The 23,702-nt window shown below is 53.3% G+C and overlaps 9 protein-coding genes across 9 annotated transcripts; 3 read left to right on the top strand and 6 right to left on the bottom strand.

The window, feature by feature from the left end:
* Nucleotides 1-41: 41 nt before the first annotated feature.
* PpBr36_01486 (uncharacterized protein) lies at nucleotides 42-1,850 on the bottom strand (the record flags this gene model as incomplete). The annotated part of the gene is made up of 5 exons (XM_029888672.1): nucleotides 42-408; nucleotides 495-569; nucleotides 656-791; nucleotides 893-1,629; nucleotides 1,717-1,850. 5 exons carry the CDS (start codon nucleotides 1,848-1,850, stop codon nucleotides 42-44), a joined length of 1,449 nt encoding a protein of 482 aa, XP_029750760.1.
* A 1,911-nt stretch (nucleotides 1,851-3,761) lies between these two features.
* On the bottom strand, nucleotides 3,762-6,082 carry PpBr36_01485 (uncharacterized protein; the record flags this gene model as incomplete). Its single annotated transcript, XM_029888671.1, has 6 exons — nucleotides 3,762-4,246; nucleotides 4,335-4,417; nucleotides 4,530-4,598; nucleotides 4,687-5,050; nucleotides 5,150-5,289; nucleotides 5,388-6,082. 6 exons carry the CDS (start codon nucleotides 6,080-6,082, stop codon nucleotides 3,762-3,764), a joined length of 1,836 nt encoding a protein of 611 aa, XP_029752235.1.
* Nucleotides 6,083-9,780: 3,698 nt separating this feature from the next.
* Nucleotides 9,781-10,378, top strand: PpBr36_01484 (uncharacterized protein; the record flags this gene model as incomplete). Its single annotated transcript, XM_029888670.1, has 2 exons — nucleotides 9,781-10,163; nucleotides 10,261-10,378. 2 exons carry the CDS (start codon nucleotides 9,781-9,783, stop codon nucleotides 10,376-10,378), a joined length of 501 nt encoding a protein of 166 aa, XP_029752252.1.
* Nucleotides 10,379-10,966: 588 nt separating this feature from the next.
* On the bottom strand, nucleotides 10,967-12,293 carry PpBr36_01483 (uncharacterized protein; the record flags this gene model as incomplete). Its single annotated transcript, XM_029888669.1, has 2 exons — nucleotides 10,967-12,053; nucleotides 12,187-12,293. The coding sequence occupies 2 exons, from the start codon at nucleotides 12,291-12,293 to the stop codon at nucleotides 10,967-10,969; spliced, it is 1,194 nt and encodes a 397-aa protein (XP_029751595.1).
* Nucleotides 12,294-12,905: 612 nt separating this feature from the next.
* Nucleotides 12,906-14,181, top strand: PpBr36_01482 (uncharacterized protein; the record flags this gene model as incomplete). Its single annotated transcript, XM_029888668.1, has 2 exons — nucleotides 12,906-13,128; nucleotides 13,193-14,181. The coding sequence occupies 2 exons, from the start codon at nucleotides 12,906-12,908 to the stop codon at nucleotides 14,179-14,181; spliced, it is 1,212 nt and encodes a 403-aa protein (XP_029752257.1).
* A 1,478-nt stretch (nucleotides 14,182-15,659) lies between these two features.
* On the top strand, nucleotides 15,660-16,900 carry PpBr36_01481 (uncharacterized protein; the record flags this gene model as incomplete). The annotated part of the gene is made up of 2 exons (XM_029888667.1): nucleotides 15,660-16,660; nucleotides 16,726-16,900. 2 exons carry the CDS (start codon nucleotides 15,660-15,662, stop codon nucleotides 16,898-16,900), a joined length of 1,176 nt encoding a protein of 391 aa, XP_029752254.1.
* A 693-nt stretch (nucleotides 16,901-17,593) lies between these two features.
* Nucleotides 17,594-18,759, bottom strand: PpBr36_01480 (uncharacterized protein; the record flags this gene model as incomplete). The annotated part of the gene is made up of 3 exons (XM_029888666.1): nucleotides 17,594-17,800; nucleotides 17,895-18,399; nucleotides 18,518-18,759. The coding sequence occupies 3 exons, from the start codon at nucleotides 18,757-18,759 to the stop codon at nucleotides 17,594-17,596; spliced, it is 954 nt and encodes a 317-aa protein (XP_029752255.1).
* Nucleotides 18,760-19,482: 723 nt separating this feature from the next.
* PpBr36_01479 (uncharacterized protein) lies at nucleotides 19,483-21,885 on the bottom strand (the record flags this gene model as incomplete). Its single annotated transcript, XM_029888665.1, has 1 exon — nucleotides 19,483-21,885. One exon carries the CDS (start codon nucleotides 21,883-21,885, stop codon nucleotides 19,483-19,485), a length of 2,403 nt encoding a protein of 800 aa, XP_029752109.1.
* Nucleotides 21,886-22,831: 946 nt separating this feature from the next.
* Nucleotides 22,832-23,585, bottom strand: PpBr36_01478 (uncharacterized protein; the record flags this gene model as incomplete). The annotated part of the gene is made up of 2 exons (XM_029888664.1): nucleotides 22,832-23,110; nucleotides 23,286-23,585. The coding sequence occupies 2 exons, from the start codon at nucleotides 23,583-23,585 to the stop codon at nucleotides 22,832-22,834; spliced, it is 579 nt and encodes a 192-aa protein (XP_029752108.1).
* Between the last annotated feature and the right edge of the window lie 117 nt (nucleotides 23,586-23,702).

The raw sequence follows: 23,702 nt of genomic DNA, 5'->3' as shown, positions 1-23,702 counted from the left end.
TGTCCGGACTCAATCCGTCGCTAACTAGGCAGTGAGCCTTCTCAGCTCAGGTACACGACGAGCGCCTCGGTGGCACCCACTTTCAACGTCACCTGGCCGCCCGAGACGTTGGCCGACTCAAAAGTCTCCTCGCCCTGGGCAACGCAGGTCACGTTTGCCCAGGTCTGCCCTCCAAAGGAGAGCTGAGAGCTCTGGTCGGCTCTGATCATGGCGCTAGCCGCCGTCAGCCTCTTGGCGCGGATGGTGCCATCCGCCAGCCCCGTCAGCGTGAAGTCCTCTGACGGGCGGTCCCCGGTGGTGTAATAGTTGGAGTTGTACAGGAGCACGCGCAGCGGCTTGCCGTTTTTGTCAAAGCTGGCATAGGCCGCAAAAGCCGATTCGCCATCGTCCAGTGCGGCGATGCTATCGCTGTAAAGCCATTCAAGTCACTTGTCAACCTCTACATTCTTTTCTCTATGTCTGAAGTTCCAAGACCAACAAGAGAAACCACTTACCCTGTGCTCAGGAACGCCGTGGCGGCGGTTGCACCGTAATAAGGAGCACCCATGGTGTATCTCCCAAACTGGCAACTACAGAGTCGCAAGGTTGGTTAGAGCAACCCTCGCGACATGCTCAACACGGATTATCAGACCGACGCAACTTGGGGTCGACTTACTATTGGCAGTTGCCCACAGTGCCCTGGTGGAAATAGACGTTGGATATGTTGGAAGACAGCGCTCGCAGCGAGTAGTCCATGGTCCACAAGGCGGCACCGAATGTTGGTGAAACGCCAGCTGCTCCACCGCCGGAAACTGCAGACGAGATACAAACAAGTCGTCAGTCTTGGGGAAAATTGTCAAATTGAAGACAGCCGCAATCATCCTTTTGTCTGCTAAAGCACGCTACAACATACCCGAGTTCGTCTCCCCAAACACGTACTGCTTTTCGATAGCATGGGCGGCTGCAACATCGGCCTCGAAGCCGCGGATGTTACGGACCGTGCGCGTGTGGTTCATCAGGTCGGCCACGCTGCCGCCCGGATAGTTGTGGTGTGCGTAGCGCTGCATGTACTGCTGGGCCGTCTTGTTCCCGGTCGCGAAGAGCGTGGCGGCGCCCCACTTTGGGGGCGCATCGTTGGAGTTGCCGGCTTGGATGATGTCCTTCCTGCCGATGGCGCTGCCGACCGCGCCCGCCCACTGGTCCTGGCTCTGGGCGTCGATTTTCTCGTCCCACCCGCCCTGCGCGATCGGCTGCGGGTCCCTGGGGTAGTACTCTGGCTCGTTGCCGAGCTCGATGGCCTGCAGGTTCCCCCGGTCGCCGCCCATCCGCTCCGCCACCGTCTTGGCCGCCGCGATGGTGTTTTGCAGGTCGTTGCGGCCCCGGTTCAGCCCCATCACCACGCTGCCGCCGTACTTGGCCGCCAGGTCCACGAGCGCCGGCCCAAACGTCAGGTTCTTGGGTGCGTCGGCCGGGTTAGCGACAGAGTAGGTCACGTAGGCCTGGGAGTTGGGGTCAAAGGTGGCGCGGTCCTGCGTCGTGCCGCCCACGCGGATCGGCGGCCAAACGCCTGTCAGGTCCTTCCAGTTGGAGAGGCACTGCGTGGTTGCGGTCACGTTGGTGAAGTACGATGGGAAGGCAAAGAACTCGAAGCTAGAGGTTTTGTCCCGAGTCGCTCCCCCCCTGTGTTAGTATTCCTGGTTCGGTAGGGCTGGGGAAATGGACGGGTTTAAGACATACGAAAAGCCTATGGGTGCACTGTTCAACTTTGCATATGGTAGCCCGCTATTGCGAACTGTCGATGGGATCGCAAACGTCGCGCCTTGGGACTGCTGTGCCAGTGCGCACAGCAGCACGGCGGCTTGTACCAGCATTGTGTTGGCTTTGGGAAAAATTTCGGATGGTGAAAGAGTGTACGTAGCCCAAAGTCAGATGGAAAATTGGTTTCCTTTGAAAAAAAAAAAAGAGAGAGAGAGAGAGCGAGAGAGAATGAAGCGAGTGGAAGACACTATGATTGAAAACAAATAACGCAAAGATCAAGTAAAGAGAGTGGTAGACCAACGTCACGCACAGCACAAAAGAATGTGTGAGGGTTGAGAGAAGAGGTGCGCGGGCAGAGCATCCTCCATATCCTGGAGGAGGAAGGATTGCTTTATAGTCAGTTCGACGACTGGGGGATCTATAAAAAAAGTCCCGAAGCATTAAACCCAGCCATTATAGGCTAATTGATCATCATAACAGGAGGTACGATCAAGCCCACCGCCCAGAGGGAGGGGCGCTGTCGTCTGATGATTGGGAAATAGAAACACAAGCTTCCTCTCCAGGGATCGACGCTGCACCAGGCACTTGTGCACGCAGGGGATGGGACGAGAGACTGCACGGGGGATGGAGGGCCTCGCTAGACGGCCTCACGAGTCATGGAGGGCAGAGTTGTAGTGGGAAACTTCTGCGGAAGAATGCCATTGGCACAACCTGCTGCCGTGTTGGCCTGATATGGAAGGTGCCGGATTACATGTCCACGGACCAAATAATTCAAGAACGTGGCTCAGCTTCGACGGCCGCTAGTTTTTTGACCTTTGGGGATTCCGTAGCTTGCTTTCCTGCTTATTGATTGTGGCACCCAATGTGTGTGAACAGAATTATCAATATATGATGTCGTATTGTACAATTTTCCACGTATTGGACAGACAAACAAACAGACAGACGTTCATCATGCAGCTTGAAGAAGCTTTTCTGTTTCTGCTCATGAACTAAACAAATGCAATTGGTGGCGGTGGTGGGTGGTAAGGAAAGGGGTATAGTTACAAGTAAAAAAAATAATAATAATAATAATAATAAAGAACAGTACATGCATGTAGACGACTGGCAAAGAAATGAGTCTGAGATGCTGTGATCTATTTAGATGCTCAAACCCAGTTGTACATGACAGCTTGTAACACGAACCGGTGGGTTGCAAGGCTACCACTTGACACACTAACTGACTAAGTATTACTCCCTGACAATGATGATCCGGCTCCCGAGACTTTACAGAACGGCTTATTCATGTGCACCAAAGGATCCAGGTATACATACACAGGTACCTGCACCCAAGGTAGGTAGCTCACAGCCCCGGAGATTCGCCAAGCAGCAAGGTTTGAAATTATCTTGACACATAACGCATGAAAAATCCAGAATAATGCCATGTGACTTAACCAGGTCTAGGTCCCCGTCAAATTCGTTTTCCGACGTCGATCAGGTCCCATCGAATCAAGCGCGTTCCCGTTTGATGTTGGGATAAGGCTGGTATCGGAATGTGCAAAATTCGAAACGATTGTTTCTCATCCCATCTACCATCTCAAGCCGACTGAACGTCAACCAATCTAGACTTGAGCCCGGATTAGCATGAACAGATCTCTTGGCGATATACCTCGCGAAGACCTACTGAGTGAATAGAACCCTGTATACTTTGGTCTGAAAAAAAAGGGGCTGCGCTATTTAGGAATTTAGAGCGACTATGAAAACCGTATGGCAATTCTTACAGTTTTCAAAGCGAATCTTTCGCTTTCTTTACCTTTCAACAAAATTAAAAATCGAACATTGTCTAACCATATCTTGGTTTCTCGTACCACACGTTTCAAGGACTGGTTCAACCTAGTCCTAGATTACGTAGCAAGCGTTCGGCCTTGTCTCCAGATCAAACGCTCAAGGGCAAAAGATGTGGTATTCAACTACTCTAACAAGACTCAGCAGCGCCCCTCTCATTTCAAGACATTACAATTCCCAGCCGAGTGTCAAATCGAGCCCCCTCAGCTGTCCTTGACCTTGTGCTCAATGCCGGTGTCAGAGCCCGCCTCCCCGCTCGACGCCACGACCTGCGGCACACCTCCCCGTTCCGCCGTCTTTCCCGACGGCGAGTGAACGGCGTCATCCCGCTCCGAGAGGTCAGCAGACGACGAAGACGCCACCCCGCCGCGCTGCTGCTGCTGCTGCCCCTTGTTCTCCTCGGCCTCATCCACCACCTCGTCCGGCAGCAGCAGGTTGAAGACGACGCAGATGAAGGCGGCGACGGCAAAGCCCGTCTCCATGATGAGCTCGATGGCGTTCAGGAAGCCCTGCAGCGCCCCGTTGTCGGTCGGACCGAAGACGTTGTGGAAGTAGGTCGGCACCAGCGTGGCGCCGTAGCCCAGGGCGAGGCCCGCCGTCAGGATGAAGCGGTTGCGGCGGTTGAAGGGGACGCCCTTGGTGATGATGGCGATGCCTGAGACGGCGACCGAGGAGAAGAGGAACGTGGCTGGAGGAAGAAGGGGGAGTCAGTTTCGGCAATGCATAAGAGGGAGAGGATGGGTGTGTGTGTGTGTGTTTGGATGGGTAGAACTCACTCATGCCGCCCAAGACGGGCGCAGGGATCGCGACGAGGGCCGCAGCGAATTTGGCAAAGACGCCCATGATTATAAGAAAGAGGCTAAAACAGAAGAAAATTGGTATTAGCCATGCTTTCGTATTACCTAAGCGCATACGAAAGAGTTCAAGAGGCGACTTGCCAGCAAAAGTATCCCGCCTTTCGGTTCGCACACCGCGTTAGGGCAATGACACCATTGTTTTGTGCATAGGTGGTCATGGGAGTGATGGTCATCATGGCCGCACTTTTGAACAGAAATCAGGGTCAGTATACTGCAATTTCCCTATGCTTTATCCTCGTCAACACACAGACCATAAAAAAAAAAGACTTACAGAATACTGTTGACACCGTCGGCCAGCACACCGCCCTGGATACGGCTCTCGTACATCCTGCCCTCGACCTCGAGACGGCTCACGTCGCAGGTGGCCGTGATGTCTCCAATTGTCTCGCACATACAGATCAGCACCACAGCCAGCATGGGCAGGACGAGTGGTGGGTAGACCTGCAGCTTGAAGGTCTGGACCCAGATGAACGACACGGCGGGCGCGTTGTTGATGCCGGTGTTGTCGAAGTAGCCCGTCGCCGCAGCGATGATGCAGCCGACGGCCAGGCCGATGACGATGGCTGCCGACTGCATGAGCGGTGCGCCGAAGCGCTCGCAGAGGAAAATGGTCACGTAGACAGAGAAGCCGAGACCTTGGAGGGCAGGAGTTCCAGGTTAGAAACAGGGTAAGAGACTTTGGTGGACTTCCTTGGAAATGTGGTGAGATGAGTCCTCGGTTGCATGAGACTTACCGAGATACTCTGCGCTTCCCCAGGGGAGTGCGTGCGGTGCGTTGATGTTGGGGCACCTGGCGAAAAAGGGCGTCGGGTCCGCGTTGCTGCAAGGGCCTGTTCCACCTGCCCAGTTGGTGAAGCCTGATTTTACTAGCGATCTGTGGAAGGAGTCGTCCACCGGTTAGCCCATAGCCATGAAGCTCTGAAGTCCCCTGAGAGAAACCAGGTGTGCTGGGGAATCCAACAGGAAACTTACATTCCGATGAGCATCACCGTCGGCCCGGTAACAATGGGCGGGAAGATGCGCAGCACGACCTTTGGCGGCAGGAAAGACAGCAAGATCTCCAACAGGGCACACACGGCCGCAGTACCCAGGAGAGCGCCGTAAGCATCGGGGCACGGCAGCGGAGTGCCGTCTGGGCTGGACGGACAGAAACCGCTGGCGTACATTTGCTTGATGCCGCCGGTGGCCACAGAGATGACGGCAAATGAGCAGCCGACGACGGAGATGAGCCCGGTGCCGAGGTAGTATGGAGTCTTGAGGAGGTGGAAGCGCGTGATCTGGATGGTGGACAGGAAACCGGCGACGATCATGACGGACGAGACCAGGTACTGCTGCGTGGCCGGCGGGAGGTTGGCGCCACCGGTACCCGAAAGGAGCAGCGGGACCGTTATCAGACCAGCAAGCATGGCCAGGGCGTGCTGGAAGCCGAGCAGCATGGCCAATAAGACGGGCATGCGGTCGTTGAGGCCAAAGAATGGAGCGGCCGAGCGAGGGGTCTTCATGAACGGCAACTTTGGCGTGAAGAGGTACTTGTAATCGTAATTTCCAACCAGGCCCTCGCGCGTGGTGAGGGATCTCTTGACGCGCCTCACATAGTCGCCCATTGTCCTCCGTTGTGGCGCCGAGACCGGCATGGCCTCTGCCGGCAGCTCGCGAGTCTCGTCCATGGTTTTTTGGATAACTTCACACTATAAATGCTTCGAGTATCAAGGCTAGGCGTAGGAAATGTGAGTAGAGTACACGCAGTACTAGCCCACCTAGGAACGAGGTATGTATAAAGGAAAGAAACGACCAAGAAAAAAAGACTAGACGTGGCGAAGGAGAGACAGTAAGTGGTCCTTGGGAAGTATTCTTTTTCTTTTTCCTTTTTTTTTTTTTTTTTTACTTATTATTTTAAGCTTACTAGTCCTGCCAAACTTATCCCCGTCATTCGGCCTGGACAGTCAGGTCCGGGGTACGCCGCTATCTATCTTCGGACGAAGCGGCAGGTACCAGACAGTTATCATCTCTATCACCCCCGCTCACACTCTGCTCGGGGTTGCATTGCAGATTCATTCACTGAGGGCAATAAAAAAAAAAGTAGTGTTGCCACTTTCGTAGAAAAAGACCCCGAATTGCATCCATTTTGTTGTCGAGGGGCGAACAATGAGCCAAGTGTTGCATCGATCTCGAGGGAGAAAAAAATTGTATTGTGAAGGAAGTTTTTTATTGATTTTATTTCCACCCCAGTAGGTCTTCAGTTGATTGATTTCAACTCAGGTTCAAGCTAAAGGTTCAGCAATCAGCCGCCCTGGCACCAACATTCAGGCACACAATTTCTTTTTCTGCTTTACTTCTCTGCCATCTCTTCTTTCTCCCCACAAGCTTCATATCGAAAAGAGAAAATCCAGCGCCTGCCGTGGTCCATGTGACATTCACATCTAATTCTTTTGTGTCAACCATCCACACCATGGCCATCAATCGGGTTCAGATCAGCGCTTATCTCCCCGCAGCCTCCAGCCCAGTTGATACTGTGATAGCGCGGCCAAGCGGGCTGGGGGCCTCTATCGCCCTCTACAACCCTGCAAAGTCGGCCGATACCCCACACTTGTTGTGGTATAGGAGGCTGGGAGGCTATCTATCTCCCCACGTTACCGCCGCACATCGTTGGCCTGGTTGAAAGCTGATTCTAGCCTAGCTTTGAGCGTTGAGATGCATTCTCCAATCAGTTCCCGGGTTTGGCAGTGAATTTTTTTTTTTTTTTTTTTTTTTGTTGCAGGCGGCCACAATCATTGCAATTGAAATCCGCCTGTACGATAAATCTGGGGCTGAAAAAACGCCCCCCCTCGTAGCCGATAGACTGAAAAGTCCGACGAGAATCAGATGGGATGCATCGTCTGCCGTACTACGCGAGACACATCACGCTTTCACACCCAGTGAACTCACCAGTTGTTGGCGCCCTTGGCGAGTTTTAGCACTGGACCGTTGAATCTCCGTCATGTGTGTCCTGTCAACGGTTAAAGCCTGCCGTCATACTTTCCTAATTCCGATCCATAATCCAACAATACTCGCAATGCTACTGTGCATGGGGTCTGTCCAACGACATACAACATGCACCAAGAAAAACAATGAGAGCTGACTTTGTGACAGTCAGTAATTAACGCTACCTCGGAAAAGCAAACCGACGACTTTTATGCCCGCAGCAGGTTTCAGCCGCCAAGCCGCATCGATGCGGGCGTTGCCGACCTGTTAGTCTAGACCCCCAATGCTACTGTAGCTTGCGGTAGGATTTTTGTCAATTGCATGCCACGAAAATGCAGTTTTCTGCAGAGCATCACTGTCGCTTCCAACGTAGTCATTATGTTATATTTAGACCGAGAAAACGTGCACGTAAGCCCCCAAGGTGAAATATCTATTTGGGGTCTTCCGATCTACTGCATGCGCTAGTAGCTTGATTTGTGTCACTTTTTTGTTCGTCTTATTGGATAATGCGCATCGTCGAGACAACTCTTCTGGGTTTGTGTGATTGCTTCATCTCATGCTCAAATACTAAGCCTGCAGAAGACAGCCAAAATAATGTAGAAACGTGACTGGTTGTATTTGGCATTACCCGACGGAGAATCGGCGTTTTTTTTTTTTTTTTTTTTTTCAGTACATTTTGTAAAACAAGACAAGCAAAGGGACAATATTAAGGCCTGACTACCTCTATACTACATAAATGTGTTCTCATCCATCAGGCCATGCTAGATAATCAGGTTGTATGAATGCCTACCTAGGTAGGCAGTAATGGACAATGGTCAAAGTGATATGAGCAACAAGAGTCTATCAGTAAGTAGTACATGCATATGTACCTACCTAGGTACATCAGTACTTTACCCATGTGGACTGAAATTCACACTGTATTTGTTCCCAGTGTTTGTGACAAAAATATGAATTGCCTAGGCACTCGCTTGGGAGGGAGGACAGGCAAAATCGCGATTTTGATGCATCTCCAGTCTGGTTTTATTTCTGTCTCCCTCCCTCCGCTTGACGCGAATGGCGACGGATTGCATCGACACCTACAGACTGCGGATCTGCATGAATAATTCGGGAAGGCATGCATTCCGTCTGAAGTGAGCATTCTCAAATGAGTGTCTCCGAGGTCTTTCAGGTGACTGTTGATGAGAAAAATACTCAAACCGCTAGACAAGGATTCATTGACATGCAAAAAGGGTTGCACATTTGCGTCGTGGGCTTTGCCTTGATGAACAAGTTGAGTTAAAGTCATGCTTGCCATGCAGCGCGGCTCAGCCCTGTGGGCATTAACCGACATTTCGTTCGTCCCCATAACTCGCAGAAGGTTGCTGTTTCGGATCAAGATAAAGGGGTCTTGGATAAGGGGCCTGCGACCAGAGAAGAAAGAGTGAAAGACCAAAAATAATCGTCTCAAATAATTACAAGTAACCTTTTTTTTTTTTTTTTTTTTCTCGGGTCAATGAGTCTGCAGAATCTGCAGATTCTTGGACATTCTGACAAGCCGAGGTGCCCTGCTTGCTTTGGCCTTGTCATTAGATTACCATAGTACATGTCGGCTCTTGTTGGAAACGGCTAGAAGGCGTCCGTCGCGCCGTCGATCGTTTAGGTTTGCGATTGGTGATCTACTCTAAGGACGGGACGATTACTGGCCCCACTCTTGCAGCGACCCTTCAGACTCCCTTGCAGGTGTAGGGGCCAATGGCAAATTGACGTCACCGATGAAATGGGCCATCACAGAAGTCCCTCCATCTCAAATCGGGCTTCCATCCTTTTCCTGACGTGACATGCCCCATTTCTGAAGGAAAAACAATTAGTTCGAATGGTCCGTCAAAAATGTCAGGAGGTCAGCCCAATTTGGTAAAATCAGCCACCAAATGCACGCAGCCCACGTCATGGCACCACCTTGGCTAGCCAAGACTCGCATAGACAATTCTCCTGAACCGGCAGTCTTGAGCTCGGCGGAGGGACCGCCCCATACCCTTCCGCGTCATAACTTCTTGTGGGAACCTGCTTGGTTTTTGCGAGACCCCAATGGTATTGGCACAAGGGCAATGCCGATAAATTGACTCCACCCCCCCCATTCCCACTGTTCGTGACGGTGATGCCTCATTACTACTCCTGAGCCCAACGTCCTCCGGTGTAATAACATCCATATACTAAGATAACCTACCTACATGTCTAGAGCCAGACCACTCTGATCTGCTTTCTCTAAATTTAAATATCTTTCTGTAATAACCCACCACCCTCTCTCACCCTTCTTGTAGCTTCTGCCTAACCAAGCCTACTCCACGCTTCAACCCTTCCTGAAACAACAAAGCGGCAACAGCCACAACAGTCACCCACAAAAAGACGAGGACACTAAACCGCAAAAATGGCTTTCGGACTCATAACCATCCTCCACATCGTGGCGATCCTCTTTGCGATAATCGAGTTGGGCCTGACCGCCTACGCCGTGAGCGTCTTTTACAACCGCTATGGCCCCTACGTGGTGAGCCGGTCGCCCGACTCGCTCAACTTTATGGTCTTCAACTCGGTCTGGTCGCTGCTCGTGCTCGCCTACCTGGGCTTGACGCCCATGTACGCCGCACGCCTGTTCCACAAGCTCGTCGCCCTGGGACTGCTCGCCCTCACCACCATCTTTTGGTTCGCCGGCTCCATCGCCCTCGCCGCCTACCTCGGCGGGCCCTGGAACTGCGGCAGGGACACGCTCTGCGGGTCGACCTCGGCAGCTGTGGCTTTTGGCTTCTTCTTGTGGTATGTTTTTCTCTTTGAAACGAAATATTTACTTGCAATTGGAAGAAGAAAAAAAAAATAAGCGAATGGAGACACTGACAAAAGGGAAAATCAACAGGGCCATCTTCACCGTCCTGCTCGTTCTTGAAGGCCTCGAGTGGAACCGCTCCCGCAACAGCGTCACCTCCGACCCGCACCAGCCCCACGCAAAGACTACGCCTTACAACGGCGCCTAAATAACGACACTGGTTTACCCGAAATTTCCTTCCTTTAATGAGAATGACGTGCAATGGCACAAGATAATCCAAGACTCCGGGACATCATCATCTTCACCAAAAAAAGGACATATGGGGTGGTTCGATTATGATGACAGAAACTCTGTCACGCTATGACATTTTGCCCATGTTTGTTTTTGCTTGGTCTCAATGTGACCAATTTGTTTTGCTCTTTTCAAGTTGAAAATACCCCCTTCCTTTATATTTGACTCCGTCGTCAGCATCGGCTTGGGTCTGGTGAAGACAGGTTCGGCGTCTATGGTTCTTTAGGTTAATCTCTCAGTCCAAAGTGTAATGAAACAACAAAAGCCACATAAAATGAAGAATGTGAACGGTCATCATTCCGAACTTCGTAGAGCCACATATCTCCGCGTGAAAACCCTCACACCTTGTTCATGTGTATCCTCGACCGAGTAGGTGTCACTTGCTGTGTGAACAAGTGGTTCCGTGCACCGCATAACTTGACTCGAACTAACGCTGACAACCTCGATCGGTGACCCAAGTCAAGCGCACATGATTTTTGTCACATATCCATGCACTCCAAGTCGTTCAAAGTTCCGTCCCGGATCGACCTGTTCTTGAATTCGCCATCTCGTCCAACCTCGAGTTGACTTCACCAAGATGTTTGAAGTGAGGAGCATCCTCACCCAGCCCCCAGGCAAAGACGCCACCGAGGTTTCTGGCGCCAATGATGGAATCAAACTTGCGCGAAATGGCATCGGGGTTGTCGAATGTCCACCACCGGTCCTCCTCCTCGTCCCAGTAGTAGAAGCCACCCCCAACCTCGTCGTAAACGCCATATCGCAGAGCCCTCTGGAAAGATGCCTGGGCATCTTGGGGCACACTGTCGTGCCAAGAAAAGCCGCCGGTGCGACCGAGATCCGCACCCGTGTCTGGGTCCTCGAGCAGCAAGGTGGGACAGCCGATAGCTTTGCCGGGGCCGGAACACTCTGCGTGGCGGGTTTGGAAATACTTGACGTAAAATGCAAGACCCAAGTTGAGCTGGGACGGCTTGGCTCCCCGTGCCACGTATGCCTCGATCGACTCCAAGCTCAGCTGCACACCTGTGTGGTGCTTGGTGATGTTGTCTCGCCGGTTCATGAGATCGTACGTCATGACGTTCAAAAAGTCCAGGTGCCGGAGGATCCTCGGGACGGTTTCGCGCGTGAAGGCGATCAAATCGCGCTCCAGGCCCGGAACGGCGGCAGAAAGAACCTTGGCGGGTCCAATGGCTGATCTGACCTCCGCAACAAGTAGCGGATAGGCTTCGATCTCCCATTCACGCTGCTTGTTTGGAACCTTCTTGTAGTCCTCCCCGTTCCCGCCCGGGTACTCCCAGTCCAGGTCGATTCCATCTGCACCGGTGGCCTCCACCATGCGGGCGACGTTGGCCGCAAAACGCTTGCGGGACTCGGCGCTGGCGGCTGCCGTCTCGAACCCGGCGGTATCTCCCCAACCGCCGATGGCAACCATGACCTTGGTGCCTGGAAGGAATTGGCGACGAACCGTCTCTACGTCGGTGAACAGTGGCCATTCATTGCGGCTGTCGTCGTTGAAGGTTGAAGATTGCATGAATGCCAGAGCCACATGTGTGACGTGTCTGAGCTCGCTGATGTCAGGCACTACATTGTGCTGACTACGCGCACGGTTGTAGCGTGCTTTGCATTAGTACCACCGTCCCGTACGGTACTCGGGCACAGATAAGATGGAATACATCTGTGAAATAAGGATGGCGTTCCACGGGAGTGCGGATGAATGCAGTAGCCTACCCGGTGAGATACATGACACAACGTGGGGACTGTTCGACCGGCGTGATCGATATAAGTGAGGTCAGAACCCCACATATAAGGAGGAAGATACCGACGAGACCTGCCATGATGGTGTTTCTCGTGGTGGCAGGAGGTAGAATTTGGGGTGGGGTTGAGCTTTTGTTTTTAGAGTGACTTGAAAGGAACCAACGGAATAGGGCCCTGATAGACAAAACGTGTTAGGACATCTCAGTTCAAGTTCGTAATGACGCCTGGTCAGATCGGAACCATCTGAATGAATGCCTTTTGCCAAAACTTTGAAGCTGTCAGGAGACTAAAGACACCGTTGACATTTCATCGCTAGGTTGGGGTTGACAATTGATCACGGAATGACAGAAAACCCCAGAAAATGACAAAAACAAATAACAAAAACAAAAAACAAAAGCACTGTGTTATGATCGCCCAAAACAAAAGTATCGAGAGTCAAGAGTCGCTACGTTGTCTTTCCTTCTCAAGCAGGCAAGGCAGGATAACAGGACCCACTTGGCGTTGCTAGGACCCACAGTAGCTTGACAACCCTGCAAGAAATTTCGCGACAATACAGAAGCTTCCCTTTTCTATAGCAGACGTTTTGCGACAACGATTGACTGTTGTTGCTCTCTTATGCTTTCTTCATATCGAATGGTGAAGCGGTGGTCGGCCTCAACCTTCCAGTAGCGACCTTGAATTGGCAATTGAGCATGTTGGAGAACCTCTGCACACTTCCGCTTTCGGCGGACCTTTTCGCCCAGGCTCTTCACCCAGAAAAGCCGCTTCTCACAGTTGGATTGTCCAGTGGTCATGTGCACACTTTCAGCTTGCCCCCGGCCAAAAAAGACGGCAAGGGATTGATCAAGGAAATTTGGTCAACTCGCCGTCACAAGGGAAGCTGTCGGTGTCTGGTCTATGGACATGATGGCAAAGGTACGACCTATCCCCCACTTCATTCTAAGTGGCACCAGACTGACCAGGCCAAATATGCGCACAGCGTTGTACTCTGCCGGAACGGACTGCGTTGTCAAGCACTTTGACCCAGAGACTGGCAAAGTCATATCCAAGATCAACATCCCTAAACGAGGCAATCACGATGATCCGCCTGCCATTATGCACGCCCTAACCCCGAAGACCCTTTTGCTCGGCACAGACTCCGGCGCACTATATATTCTGGATCTGCTCAAGGATGGAAGCCTGAACCCCGAGCCTGTTCGGAAGCACATGCCCCACGACGACTATGTCACCAGCATCACCCCGCTCCCGCCGTCGGCGGAGAGCACCTCGGGCTTTTCGAAGCAGTGGGTGAGCACAGGTGGCAGTACGCTGGCCGTCACGGACGTGCGCTCTGGGATCATGGCTAGGAGTGAGGACCAAGAGGATGAGTTGCTGTGCTCGGCCATCATACCCAGCGGACTTGGTCCCAAGAAGATGCGGGGCAACGCCGTTGTGGCGGTCGGTACCGGTTCGGGCGTTTTGACCATGTGGGACCGCGGCTCCTGGGATGATCAGCAAGAACGCATCTACGTGGCCGGTGGCCGTGGCAAGAAGGAGCCTGAGAGTCTGGATTGCATAGTTCGTGTGCCTGCTTCTCACGGCAGTGGCACCAAGGTGGCTGTGGGTGTTGGCGACGGCAGCGTCTACATCGTCGACCTGAGAAGGCGTGAAGTCGAGTTGACCCTCAGGCATGATGAAGTAGAGGGTGTCACGGCCATTGGGTTTGACTGCTATGACAGGATGATCAGTGGTGGTGGCAAGGTAGTCAAGGTCTGGGCAGAGGCTGACTCACCAGAAGAGGCTGAAAGCGAGGATGACGACGAAGATGGCTCGTCCAAGAAGAGGCAACGGGGCGAGGATGACGACAGTGATGATAGCGACAGTGACGCCGACAGTTCGGAAGACGAGAAGCCGGCCAAGTCCAAGTCGAAGCGAAGGAAAGGCAAGGGGCCATTGCCTGGCACAATTGCATTCCCAGGCCTTGACTAGCTGTCAGCAACCAATCTTGCCTTTGGGTACTGGTATGGATCGAAGACAATGATTTATTATCATCGAGACGCCACCTGAAATAGTATGCAAGTCTCGACAATACCCAGAATCGGAGCTCTTGAACCGCATCACCCGCAACGGATGCATCGGGCGCAATCAGAGTCCATTGCGAGGGGAAGGGCCAATACGAGCTCTGCGGGGAATATCAAAATAGGTTGTGGGTGAGTCGGGGTTTCAGCCAGGTGAGTCGAACGGAATTTGGTGGTTCCAAGTTGGCCACGAAGGACTCATATCACTGACATGATCAACTCCTCAGGTTACTTGGAGAATCTACTTACAGTAAGGATCCACACCAGCACTGCTGCTTGCCTAGATATAGTGCGATTTCCAAGGCTATCAGCCGGGGACACCAATGTACTTATCTGGATAAGACTTTGTCCATCTCGTCTAAGAAGAGGTATCGATTCTATCATTAGCAGGCCCTTCGTGCTGTGGAAACTTCCTTCTTTGTGCAATCTTTGTTGCCATCTCACCATTTTCTCCCCAAAGCTTCTTTGTTATGACGATATTTGCTTTTTAACGACCATCTTTCGTCTAATGCATTGGGGTAAATAGAAAAGCTGCCAGGGGCCTCAAAATATGATCTTGTGTTCACTTGGAAACACCAAAAAAAGAACAACTGACAAAGCATAAAAGATGACAGCGGATTCTGGAACGCAAGCTACGGTACATCCGTTCTCCTTTCGCCAGACCCTTTGCAAGTGGAAACTCGAACCCTGGATACTGTCCTCTTTATTGGAAATAAAAGAAAACTCAAACTTCGAAGCATATGCTGCAGCCGAGTAGACTGAGAGCAGTGAGCGAATCATCATCTACCAACAAAACCAACTTGTTCTGCACTCCATCACAGCGTTGGATCCGTTGTTGAGAGTTACCGATGACACGTGAGAAAGCGTGGGGGAACCCTTGCAAGCCTTGATAGCTCCGACCCCCCCCTCCGATCTTGGGATTTGCAGTGGCTGTTTCACGTGGTAGCGAATCGGACCCCAAAAATGCGTGCCGGTATCAGAGCATTTGATTGGCTACCGAGGCCCACAAAGCCCACAAAGGCCCCGTGTCTGCATCTGTAGAAGCAAGTCAATGTCCTCATCGGCTTTTGCAGATGGGCCCCGACGTTGAAGAACGGATTTGGCCGATTCGGGAATGACTGAATGAGTCTTTCTGACTGTAACCTCATTCATCTCGCGTCGTTGACTACGTCCACCGGGTAAGGAAATTTCTTGCTCTTGTTTTGTATTCTCATCCGTTTCTTTTTCTGTCGTCTCATCTCAGGGTTCGATAGCATCGCCCTTTATCGGTCTTATCTTCTTGCCACTGTGGCCTTGTATCCTCCCTACAGTTGAAGCAGCCAGTTATCCATCGGTGAACGCGCGAAGTTTCGTCACCTTAATAATCTGCCAGTCTCAACATCTGCGACAATGGCCATCTACAGTGCTGTTCCACCTCCCCCGGAGTCCCCGGCAATGTCAGCGTCGGGCGAAGCCCACCACGCCAGTGGCAACATTCATCATGGGCACCACCACACGCCCTCAATCGCATCAACGGCGACCCTTGACATTGAAGCATGGACAGTGTCCGCGCTCGAGTCGCTCAGCGTGTCTGCCGAGGCCCGCGGCACCGGCACGCCCTTCTCCATTCCGCTGGACAACAGCATCCCCGCACCGCGCACCAACCAAGCGCGCGTGTCCATCGATCCGGGCCTGGGCGGCATCGCACCTCCGCGCAGGCCCCCTTCCCGCCGCGACAGCCAGCGCCGCCGCGAGCTTGTCCTCAAGGGCAACGAGGGCAGCCGGCAGCGGCGCAGGTGGGAGAACGACCGTCTGGTCCACGTGCCTGGCGCCCAGCCGCCCGAGCCCATCGACTTCCAGGTGGGCCCGACGCACGTCGTGCACGACTACGTGCCCTACCACGTCGCTCAACTGTGGGATCGTGGCCTGCGCGATCAGATTGAGGAGGACCGCGCCAGGGTCGCCGCGCTCAAGAGGAAGCGCCAGCAGCAGATCGACGCCGGCCTGCTGTCCGCCGGGGCTGAATCTGCCGCCGTGGCAGTCGGCCGCGTGCCGCGCGAGCTTCGAGCCACGGCCAAGAAGACGCCAGCGCTGAAGGGCTGGGTGCGCACGCTCGAGGAGCCCGTTCGGCAGTTCCTTGTGGAGGAGGATGCCAGGATCAGGGCCGCCGCTGCTGAAAAGGAGCGGAAGGAGTTGGAGAAGGAGAAGGAGGCACGTGCAGCTAGCGAGGGTGAGAGCGGGCTCGATTCCGAAGACGAAGAAATCGTCTTCGTTGGACGACGCCAGGCCACACCACAAAAGCCAAGCGGCCCGGGTTGGAAAAAGGCCCACCGTGAGACGCGCGACAAAGGGGCTATTGACTCTGGCGTCGTTTTTGACTCGTTGGGCGACGACGAGAGCAGTGCCTTCAAGTATGCTCCTCTATATTACCTGGCACGTGTGCTGCCTGCACAAACTAACATGAAATCCCCAACAGGCGATGGCTCACCCACTCGATCTCTGATTACTATGGCCTTTCATCCCACTCGGCAACTACGGGAACCCCACCGCGGAAGGTCGTATATGTGGGCATCAAGCCTGCTGGCAGTGGCTCAAAGAAAACGACACAGCTACCATCACAACTTCCACGGCCAATGTGGGAGCTGTTTTGATGACGCTGCGGTTAATGATGAAAGGTTCACGTCGATGTGCATGGTAAGTAGATGTTGAACAAACGTGGGATTTTTATACGGCGCATCGGTGGGGTTGTCATCTAAATGGTTAGCGGTGCTACCCCGACTGTCTGCAACAGGATTCTAGGCCGTGCTGAAAGCTGTGCAACGGCCTATGAATCCGATTTGCAGTTTTGCAAATCAAGATGGGTTGGGCGGTGCAAATATTGCAATTGCCATAGACTTTTCTTCATCCAAGTACCCGCAGTGGGAACGAGTATGATTTTCATATTGTAAAGTCTAAAGCGTAGACTTTGTTTTGTATTCTTTTTTCATTTCAGCATGAATGCGCAAAGTTAATTCGGACATGGGGGTACAAGAGAGCGTAGCAAAGCATTGTAACTGAGATTCATTACGACCGACGCAGTCTGGTCCACCGCCGATAACTTCATTTCAAATACACAAGCTGCTTCAGTTTAATGAGATTGTGACACCATCTATGTGTTTTTACAGATATATCGTCTATTCCTGGTGCAAAACAAGGATTGAGTAGGTCGGTCTAGCACATTATCCCGCGCGGTAGCAGTTCAAGCTAGCTCCGACCAACTGGGGCAGGCTTTTTTTTTTCTTTTTCTTTTTCTTTTTTTTTACAGCTGCGCGAGGCCACTGATCAGCCGTCCACCGTAGACGTTGCTACCTATCACGCCCAAGCCTCTCCTCGTAGTCGTCCATGAGCTCGTACGCAGGCCGAAACGTCTCTTGCGGATCCGCCTTGCCGTCCGCCGTACTTTCTACAACGCGCTTCAGCGCAGGATTCGGATTCGTGTCGGTCGTGCCACCGAGGGACGTGTAGCCCCTGTCGTACAGCTCGCAGTATGGAATTCCCAGATGACGGATGAACTACGTTGGGTGGAGAGTACCACAATCGCGTGTTAGCCTGAGAAAAATCCATCCGTCTCTAGCACAAGAAAGAGAGAGAGAAAAAAAGACTTACAGCCCAGATCTCGGCATAATGCCAGTCAATGACCGGATGCACCCTCATAAACGGCGGCCACCCAGGATCCGTAGCGTCAAAGTGCGTCAGGCTCTCACCGTGCGGGTCCGTCCGCCTCGTGCCGACAAAGACGGCGCGCACGGCCGGGCGCGCGGCCAAGTAGGCGTGCAGCGCGGGCTTCATGGGCTGGGCGATGCGCTCGACGGCCAGGTGGTACTCGGCCGAGGTGCGGTCGACAAAGGCGTCCACCTCGGCGAAGGGGTGGCGCGACACGACGTACACGGCCTGCAGCGAATCCGGGAACTGGCGCGGTGGCGACGAAGACGACGCCGGCGGTATGGGGGGTTGGTGTATCGCCTTGAAGGGCGTCGTGCTCGTGGTGGGTTCTGTGGTGGGCGGTGGGGTGTTGGAGGAGTCAAAGTGTCGTGGGAGGCAGGCGAGGATCAGGATCAGCATGACGAGGCAGTCTTTGCCGCCGTTGTAGGAGAGGGAGAGTTCTGGGATTCTGGTCCCGGGGATCGGTGTTTGTTAGTCGGAAGTCTTGGTATCGAAAGTTGTGCTTTTGGTGTTGCGCAAAGTCACATGCATAACGGATGAAAACAAGATTGCTGTGCCTGCCATACCCATATTCTTCTAAAGCCTTGTCAACGACGTCCAGCGAGATGCGGACCTGTCGCTGCACAGCTCGTAGGATCTCTGAGCCCGGGTCCGGATCGCTCAGAAAAGTGGCGACTTTACGCTGCGCGTCGTTGCAAACATCGCGGAGGGAGCGTTGCGCCGGGGCGTCTGACGTCGCATTGGCCGCGCCGTTGGTGAGCGAGGAGCTCTTGTTGGTGTGTAGTGGCTCTGATGTGTTTTCTTGCATCGCGTTGTATGTGGTTAAGATTATGTATGTGTGCTCAAATAAAGCTCCAAAAAAAGAGCCGGAAAAAGCAATTGGGGAAGGACGTTGTTAAGGACCGTTATGAAACCGCCGTCAATGATATGGCCCGAGGTCGCCCGGTTCGCCTGCCGCCGCGGCTTTAGCGGCGTTGGCTTACATGACACGCCATACTGTGGTGGCGGGGAGGGAACCACAAGTTCATAGGAGCTTGCGCGGAGCACCTGATTACCCCGCCAGCTGTTGGCTAGGCTGGTGGGGGCAACCCCTGAATCGAGCCCCATGAACTACCAAACTGTCCTATTTTACACTCTCGACAGTATCCTCAGCAGCGTGCCGATCCGAGGTTGACGCTAGTTTTAGATGTAGGTTACGCCGGGATCAACCTACCAAGCCAACCCAGCCGAATGTAAGTACAGGTAACACTGGAGACCCTGGAATTCTAGAGTTAAGTTTGTATAGATTTGGTAAGTGATGCTACAAAGTTATCAAACACATTGAACACAAAGCAATTCGAGCAAGCTCCCAAGTCAGGACCAATATTGAGACCATGACAAGCCTTGAATCTCAAACTTGGAAGATAAAAGAACATAGCAATCCCATACAAAGGTAACGACTAATTTCAGGGAAGGAATTGTCGAAAAGGTTATGCCAATCGCCAGTATTATATCTATCTGATATTTATCAATGCTGAAACTACACAATTTTCTAGTCGTCAAGCAGGCCAGCGGCGATGGCCTCGTAATCTTCGAGCGTGTCAGGCTCATGATCCAGCTCAATAACCTTCCGCTTGGGCTTTCTTTCATCGTCCGAGTCGTCCTGGAACCACTTCTTGGCCTTCTTCTTCGGCCTTTCGTCCTCGCTCTCATCATCGCCACTGTCTCTCGCGGCCCCTGCCATGGGCAAAGACCGGAGCAGTTCGAGCGGATCTTCTCCGTCCTCGTCGCCTCCTGCAAGCTGCGGCCCCTCGGTCCCCTCTGCCTCGCCACGCTCCCGGGCCTTGCGCTTGAGCTTCTTTTCCCTCTTCTTCTGCTTGGCGAGTGCCTTGTCGTCCAGATCGGCCTCCTTGACCTTGTCGCCTTCCTGCTCAACGAATTGCTTCCGTAGAACCTCCGCAGGACCCTGCTGCTTGAAGTCTTCCTCGTCCTGGAGTGTGTACAGAGGGTGGGCGACGCCGTCCTCGTCGAACACCAGCTTTTGGCCTTTGCCCTTGAGCTTGGCGAGCTGCTTCTTGGACTTGATGAGCTTCTCTCTCCTCTTGGAGTCGAGCACGAGCTCGGTGCCGCCAAGGTCGATCGTTTTGGCGGTAGGGAGACCCGCGCCGGCGCCGCCAGCGGCCTCGTCGAGTTCGTCTCCGCGCAGGACTCGCTTTGTTGTGAAAAAGTCCTCCTCCTCGTCGTCGTTGTCTCCGTCCTCCACCAGATTCCTGTAGTGCTTCGACAAGACGTCTTGGTTGGTTCGCTCGAACATCTTGTCCGCCTTCGTCCGCACCTCATCCTTCTTCCTCCGCCTGCCAGGCTTGTCGTCGCCAGACTCATCTTCGGAGCCGCTCGACAAGGGCGCACGAGGCGCGTTCTTCATCCGCTTGACGTCCTCTCCCTTTTGGAACTTGATTTGCGGAGCACCGGCCAGACCCATGCTCTTGGCAAATCCCTCCAAGTCCAGCTTATCAAATTTGAACACCTGATCACCGTTCTCATTGTGTTTTTCGTCCCGCTCCGTGGCACGATGTACAGCACGTGCGTAACTGATGAATGCCTTTTGCGCCAGGTACTTGACGTCGTGGCTCTTCCAGCATATACTTTGGAGCTCATCACTTATGCTCTTTTTCTTGGAATCCTTTGCCGTGACCTTGGAGATGGGTACCTTCTTCCTCTCTAACCTTTTGAGCATGCCAGCCTCCTCGCTGGGATCCAGAAAAATGACAGCCTTGCCCTCTCTCTCGTAACGCGCCGTACGACCGACTCGGTGGATGTAGTCGTCTATATCTTCAGGCGCATCGACCTGGACAACCCAGTCAACCCCAGTGAAGTCGATTCCCCGAGCGATAACATCAGTGGCGAACAGACAAGCATGTTTTGAAGAGTCGAAGCGCTTGGTGACGTCGAGTCGGGCCAGCTGTTTCTGACGTCCATGCATGTGCAAGAGTGGGATACCTGGCTGCATCTGACGGAAACTCTCGTAGACGAAGCGGACCTGTTTTCCTGATGAAAGGAAAACTACCATTTTGCTTTTCAGGTTCGCCTTGATGAAGCCCCACAGTGTGTTGAGCTTTTCGGGGAGGGGCGTGACGATGTAATGTTGCTGCAGCGTACTGGGGGTCGCCGTAGTGGCCTCGGCATGCACCGAGACATACTCAGGATCCTTCAAGCTCAGTCGCGCCAGGTCCGAGACTTTTTTGCTTTGTGTTGCGCTGAACAGAAGTGTTTGGCGTGTGGTCGGGAGGTGCTGTACGAGGGCATCCACATCTCTCTGAAAACCCAGGTCCATAATTCTATCCGCCTCGTCCAAAACTAGCAGCTGAAGGTTGTCGACATCGAAGCCATGCGTCTGGTCGAGGTGTTGCAGGATACGTCCCGGCGTCCCGATCAGGATGTTCATGCGCGAGAGCGCTTCGGCCTCCTCACGCACGCTCTTGCCACCGATCACCAGGCCGGCCGAGAACAGATGGTGCCTGCCAATCTTGCGCAGTACCTGGAAAGTCTGTACGGCCAGTTCACGTGTCGGACTAAGCACCAGAGCTCCCAGCTTAGCCTCCTGGGTCCATTGTTCACGGTAGAGCTTGTCGAGGAGGGGGACGAGGAACGCGAGGGTCTTGCCGGACCCAGTCTTGGCTGCACCGAGAATGTCGCGGCCCTTGAGGGCTAGAGGGATCGCACGCGCCTGGATGTCGGTCAAGGTCTCGAAGTGCGAGTCGCGCACTCCTTTGGCTGTCGGTTCGGACAAGGGCAGGTCTGCAAAGGCCTTGGGGGTGGATTTGAGGTCGAACTCGTCAATGGCCTTGCGGAGGCTGCTGAGCTCCTCCTGGCCTCTTTTCCGTTTGAGGGACTTGAGCTCTTTCTTATGCGATGTCGGCGGCTTCGCCGGAGCGGTTTTGCCCTTGTGAGCCATTGTTGTTTGCTGAGCTCAAGCAGTACGGGGAAGTAGAAGATGTTTGGAGGAAGACGCTTAAGATGCGCAAGGCGGAGTAACCAAATTTTAATGGGGAACTTTTTTTCTGCCCGCATGGGTTTTTGCCAGGCGGTCAACCCCTGGAACGACTTTGGATTGAGGGGACGGCTTCCAAGTTTCTTCGCCCCACAGCACCCTAGCGCAATGTCGAATGTCGCGGTCTGCGATGCGCGAGAAATAAATCAAACATGGGCAAAAAGCACGTTAGCACATACAACTGTGGCATCACTGTCCGATTCGAACGATAGACTCAGTTTCTATTCTGGACATTTTAAAAATTGTCACATGGCCATTGAAAATCTCTTCACATTTCCTCCTTGAGCGGCAACACCAGGACTAATGTCAGCTCGTCATTGTTGCGAAACGGGGCACAAGGGCCCGAACGCTTTGGCTTACGACCACAAACAGCCTGCACCCTCATCCCCATTGAATGCAGCCCAGAAGAGAGGCCAGATAACACTCTCAGGCTATGCCAAAACTGTGAAGAAGAGAAGCAAGAATTTACCATACGTATCGAAACCCATTCCTCACCTATATGTGGACAAAGCCATTGTATAACGCTCGCACGCCTGGTGACCTCTATGCTAAACCGCTTATCCTGCTTTCGCTTTGTCGTGATCAGCTGAGTCGGAGAGTCTCTATCTCAGTTCCTCGTTGGGATAGATGTTCCGGGAACAGCCTAGAATCTGAATTGACCTCTTCCCCAATGACAGTTGTAAAACTTGACAGAGAGTGCCGGCGCGCCCAGCTTCTTGGTGTTGAGATGGCTTGGTCACTCGGATGACAAAGGGCCCAATCATGGATTTTCGATAATTGTCAGGCTTTGCTCGGGATGGACATACTGATACTATGCGTTTCCCATTTCCTTCCTGTCCTTCTGGACGGTTCAGCTGCTTGAGGAGCGGATCCAGGTTGTCATGGAGTCATCGAGCTCGTGAATGTAGCATTCACCGACCACTTTGGATGTACCCTCAGCCTGCGGTGGCAGGAGAACGGAGGACTTGCAACCGAGCAATGCGCAAGCCACGCCTCCGGGTGTCGCTGCAGCAGGGGCCAGTACCGTGTGTCCCATGCTCGTGCTTAGGACCGATCGGCCCTGACGAGCTTCGCCGCCCAGCCCATCTCGCCCACATAGGCTTCGGAATCGCTCATTGCGCAGTCGGAGCTGTGCAGCCGTCAGAGATATCATGACCGCCGTTGCGCGAGGGTGTCCGCTCGCATACCCACACACCGCTGCGCAAGGTACCCGACTCCAAGCATGACTAGAAAGGCATTCAAAAGGGGTGCTCCGGCCACGTACTCCGCTTTCATTAGGCCGATTGCTACCCAGAGGTCGTTACTATACGGAAGCTCAGTCTCGGATAGGTACCAGTCCGGCTCTGATGCGCCGGGAGATCTGGCTCGGTGCCGTTCCGGCCAAGCTCGAGCTGATCACCGAGATATCGGAGGGCCGTCACAGCCTCGTCGCTGCCATCACCCGACTGACCGAACCAGACGGCGACGCAATGGGGCAATCGGTAGACGATGAACATGCGTGGAACTTGATGAAATTTCTCCTCGTCTCCTGATATATATGCACACAGCATCAACCCACAAGATTCTTGGGCGATGGCGGCGGCAAGGTTCTCGCGGGTCCCCATGGTATGTCACGACCGCTCCATGGCTGCCGATAGAATGAAGAGACAGTACAAGAACTGGCACTTGCATGATTTTTTCCAAGGACGTGCATTGGAAATGATACTGCCATCACTCAAGGT

Source organism: Pyricularia pennisetigena, chromosome 2, assembly GCF_004337985.1.
Source record: "Pyricularia pennisetigena strain Br36 chromosome 2, whole genome shotgun sequence".
Lineage (NCBI taxonomy): Eukaryota > Fungi > Ascomycota > Sordariomycetes > Magnaporthales > Pyriculariaceae > Pyricularia > Pyricularia pennisetigena.
Note: the sequence above shows the minus strand (reverse complement) of the source record. Positions and strands in the feature narration are given on the sequence as shown.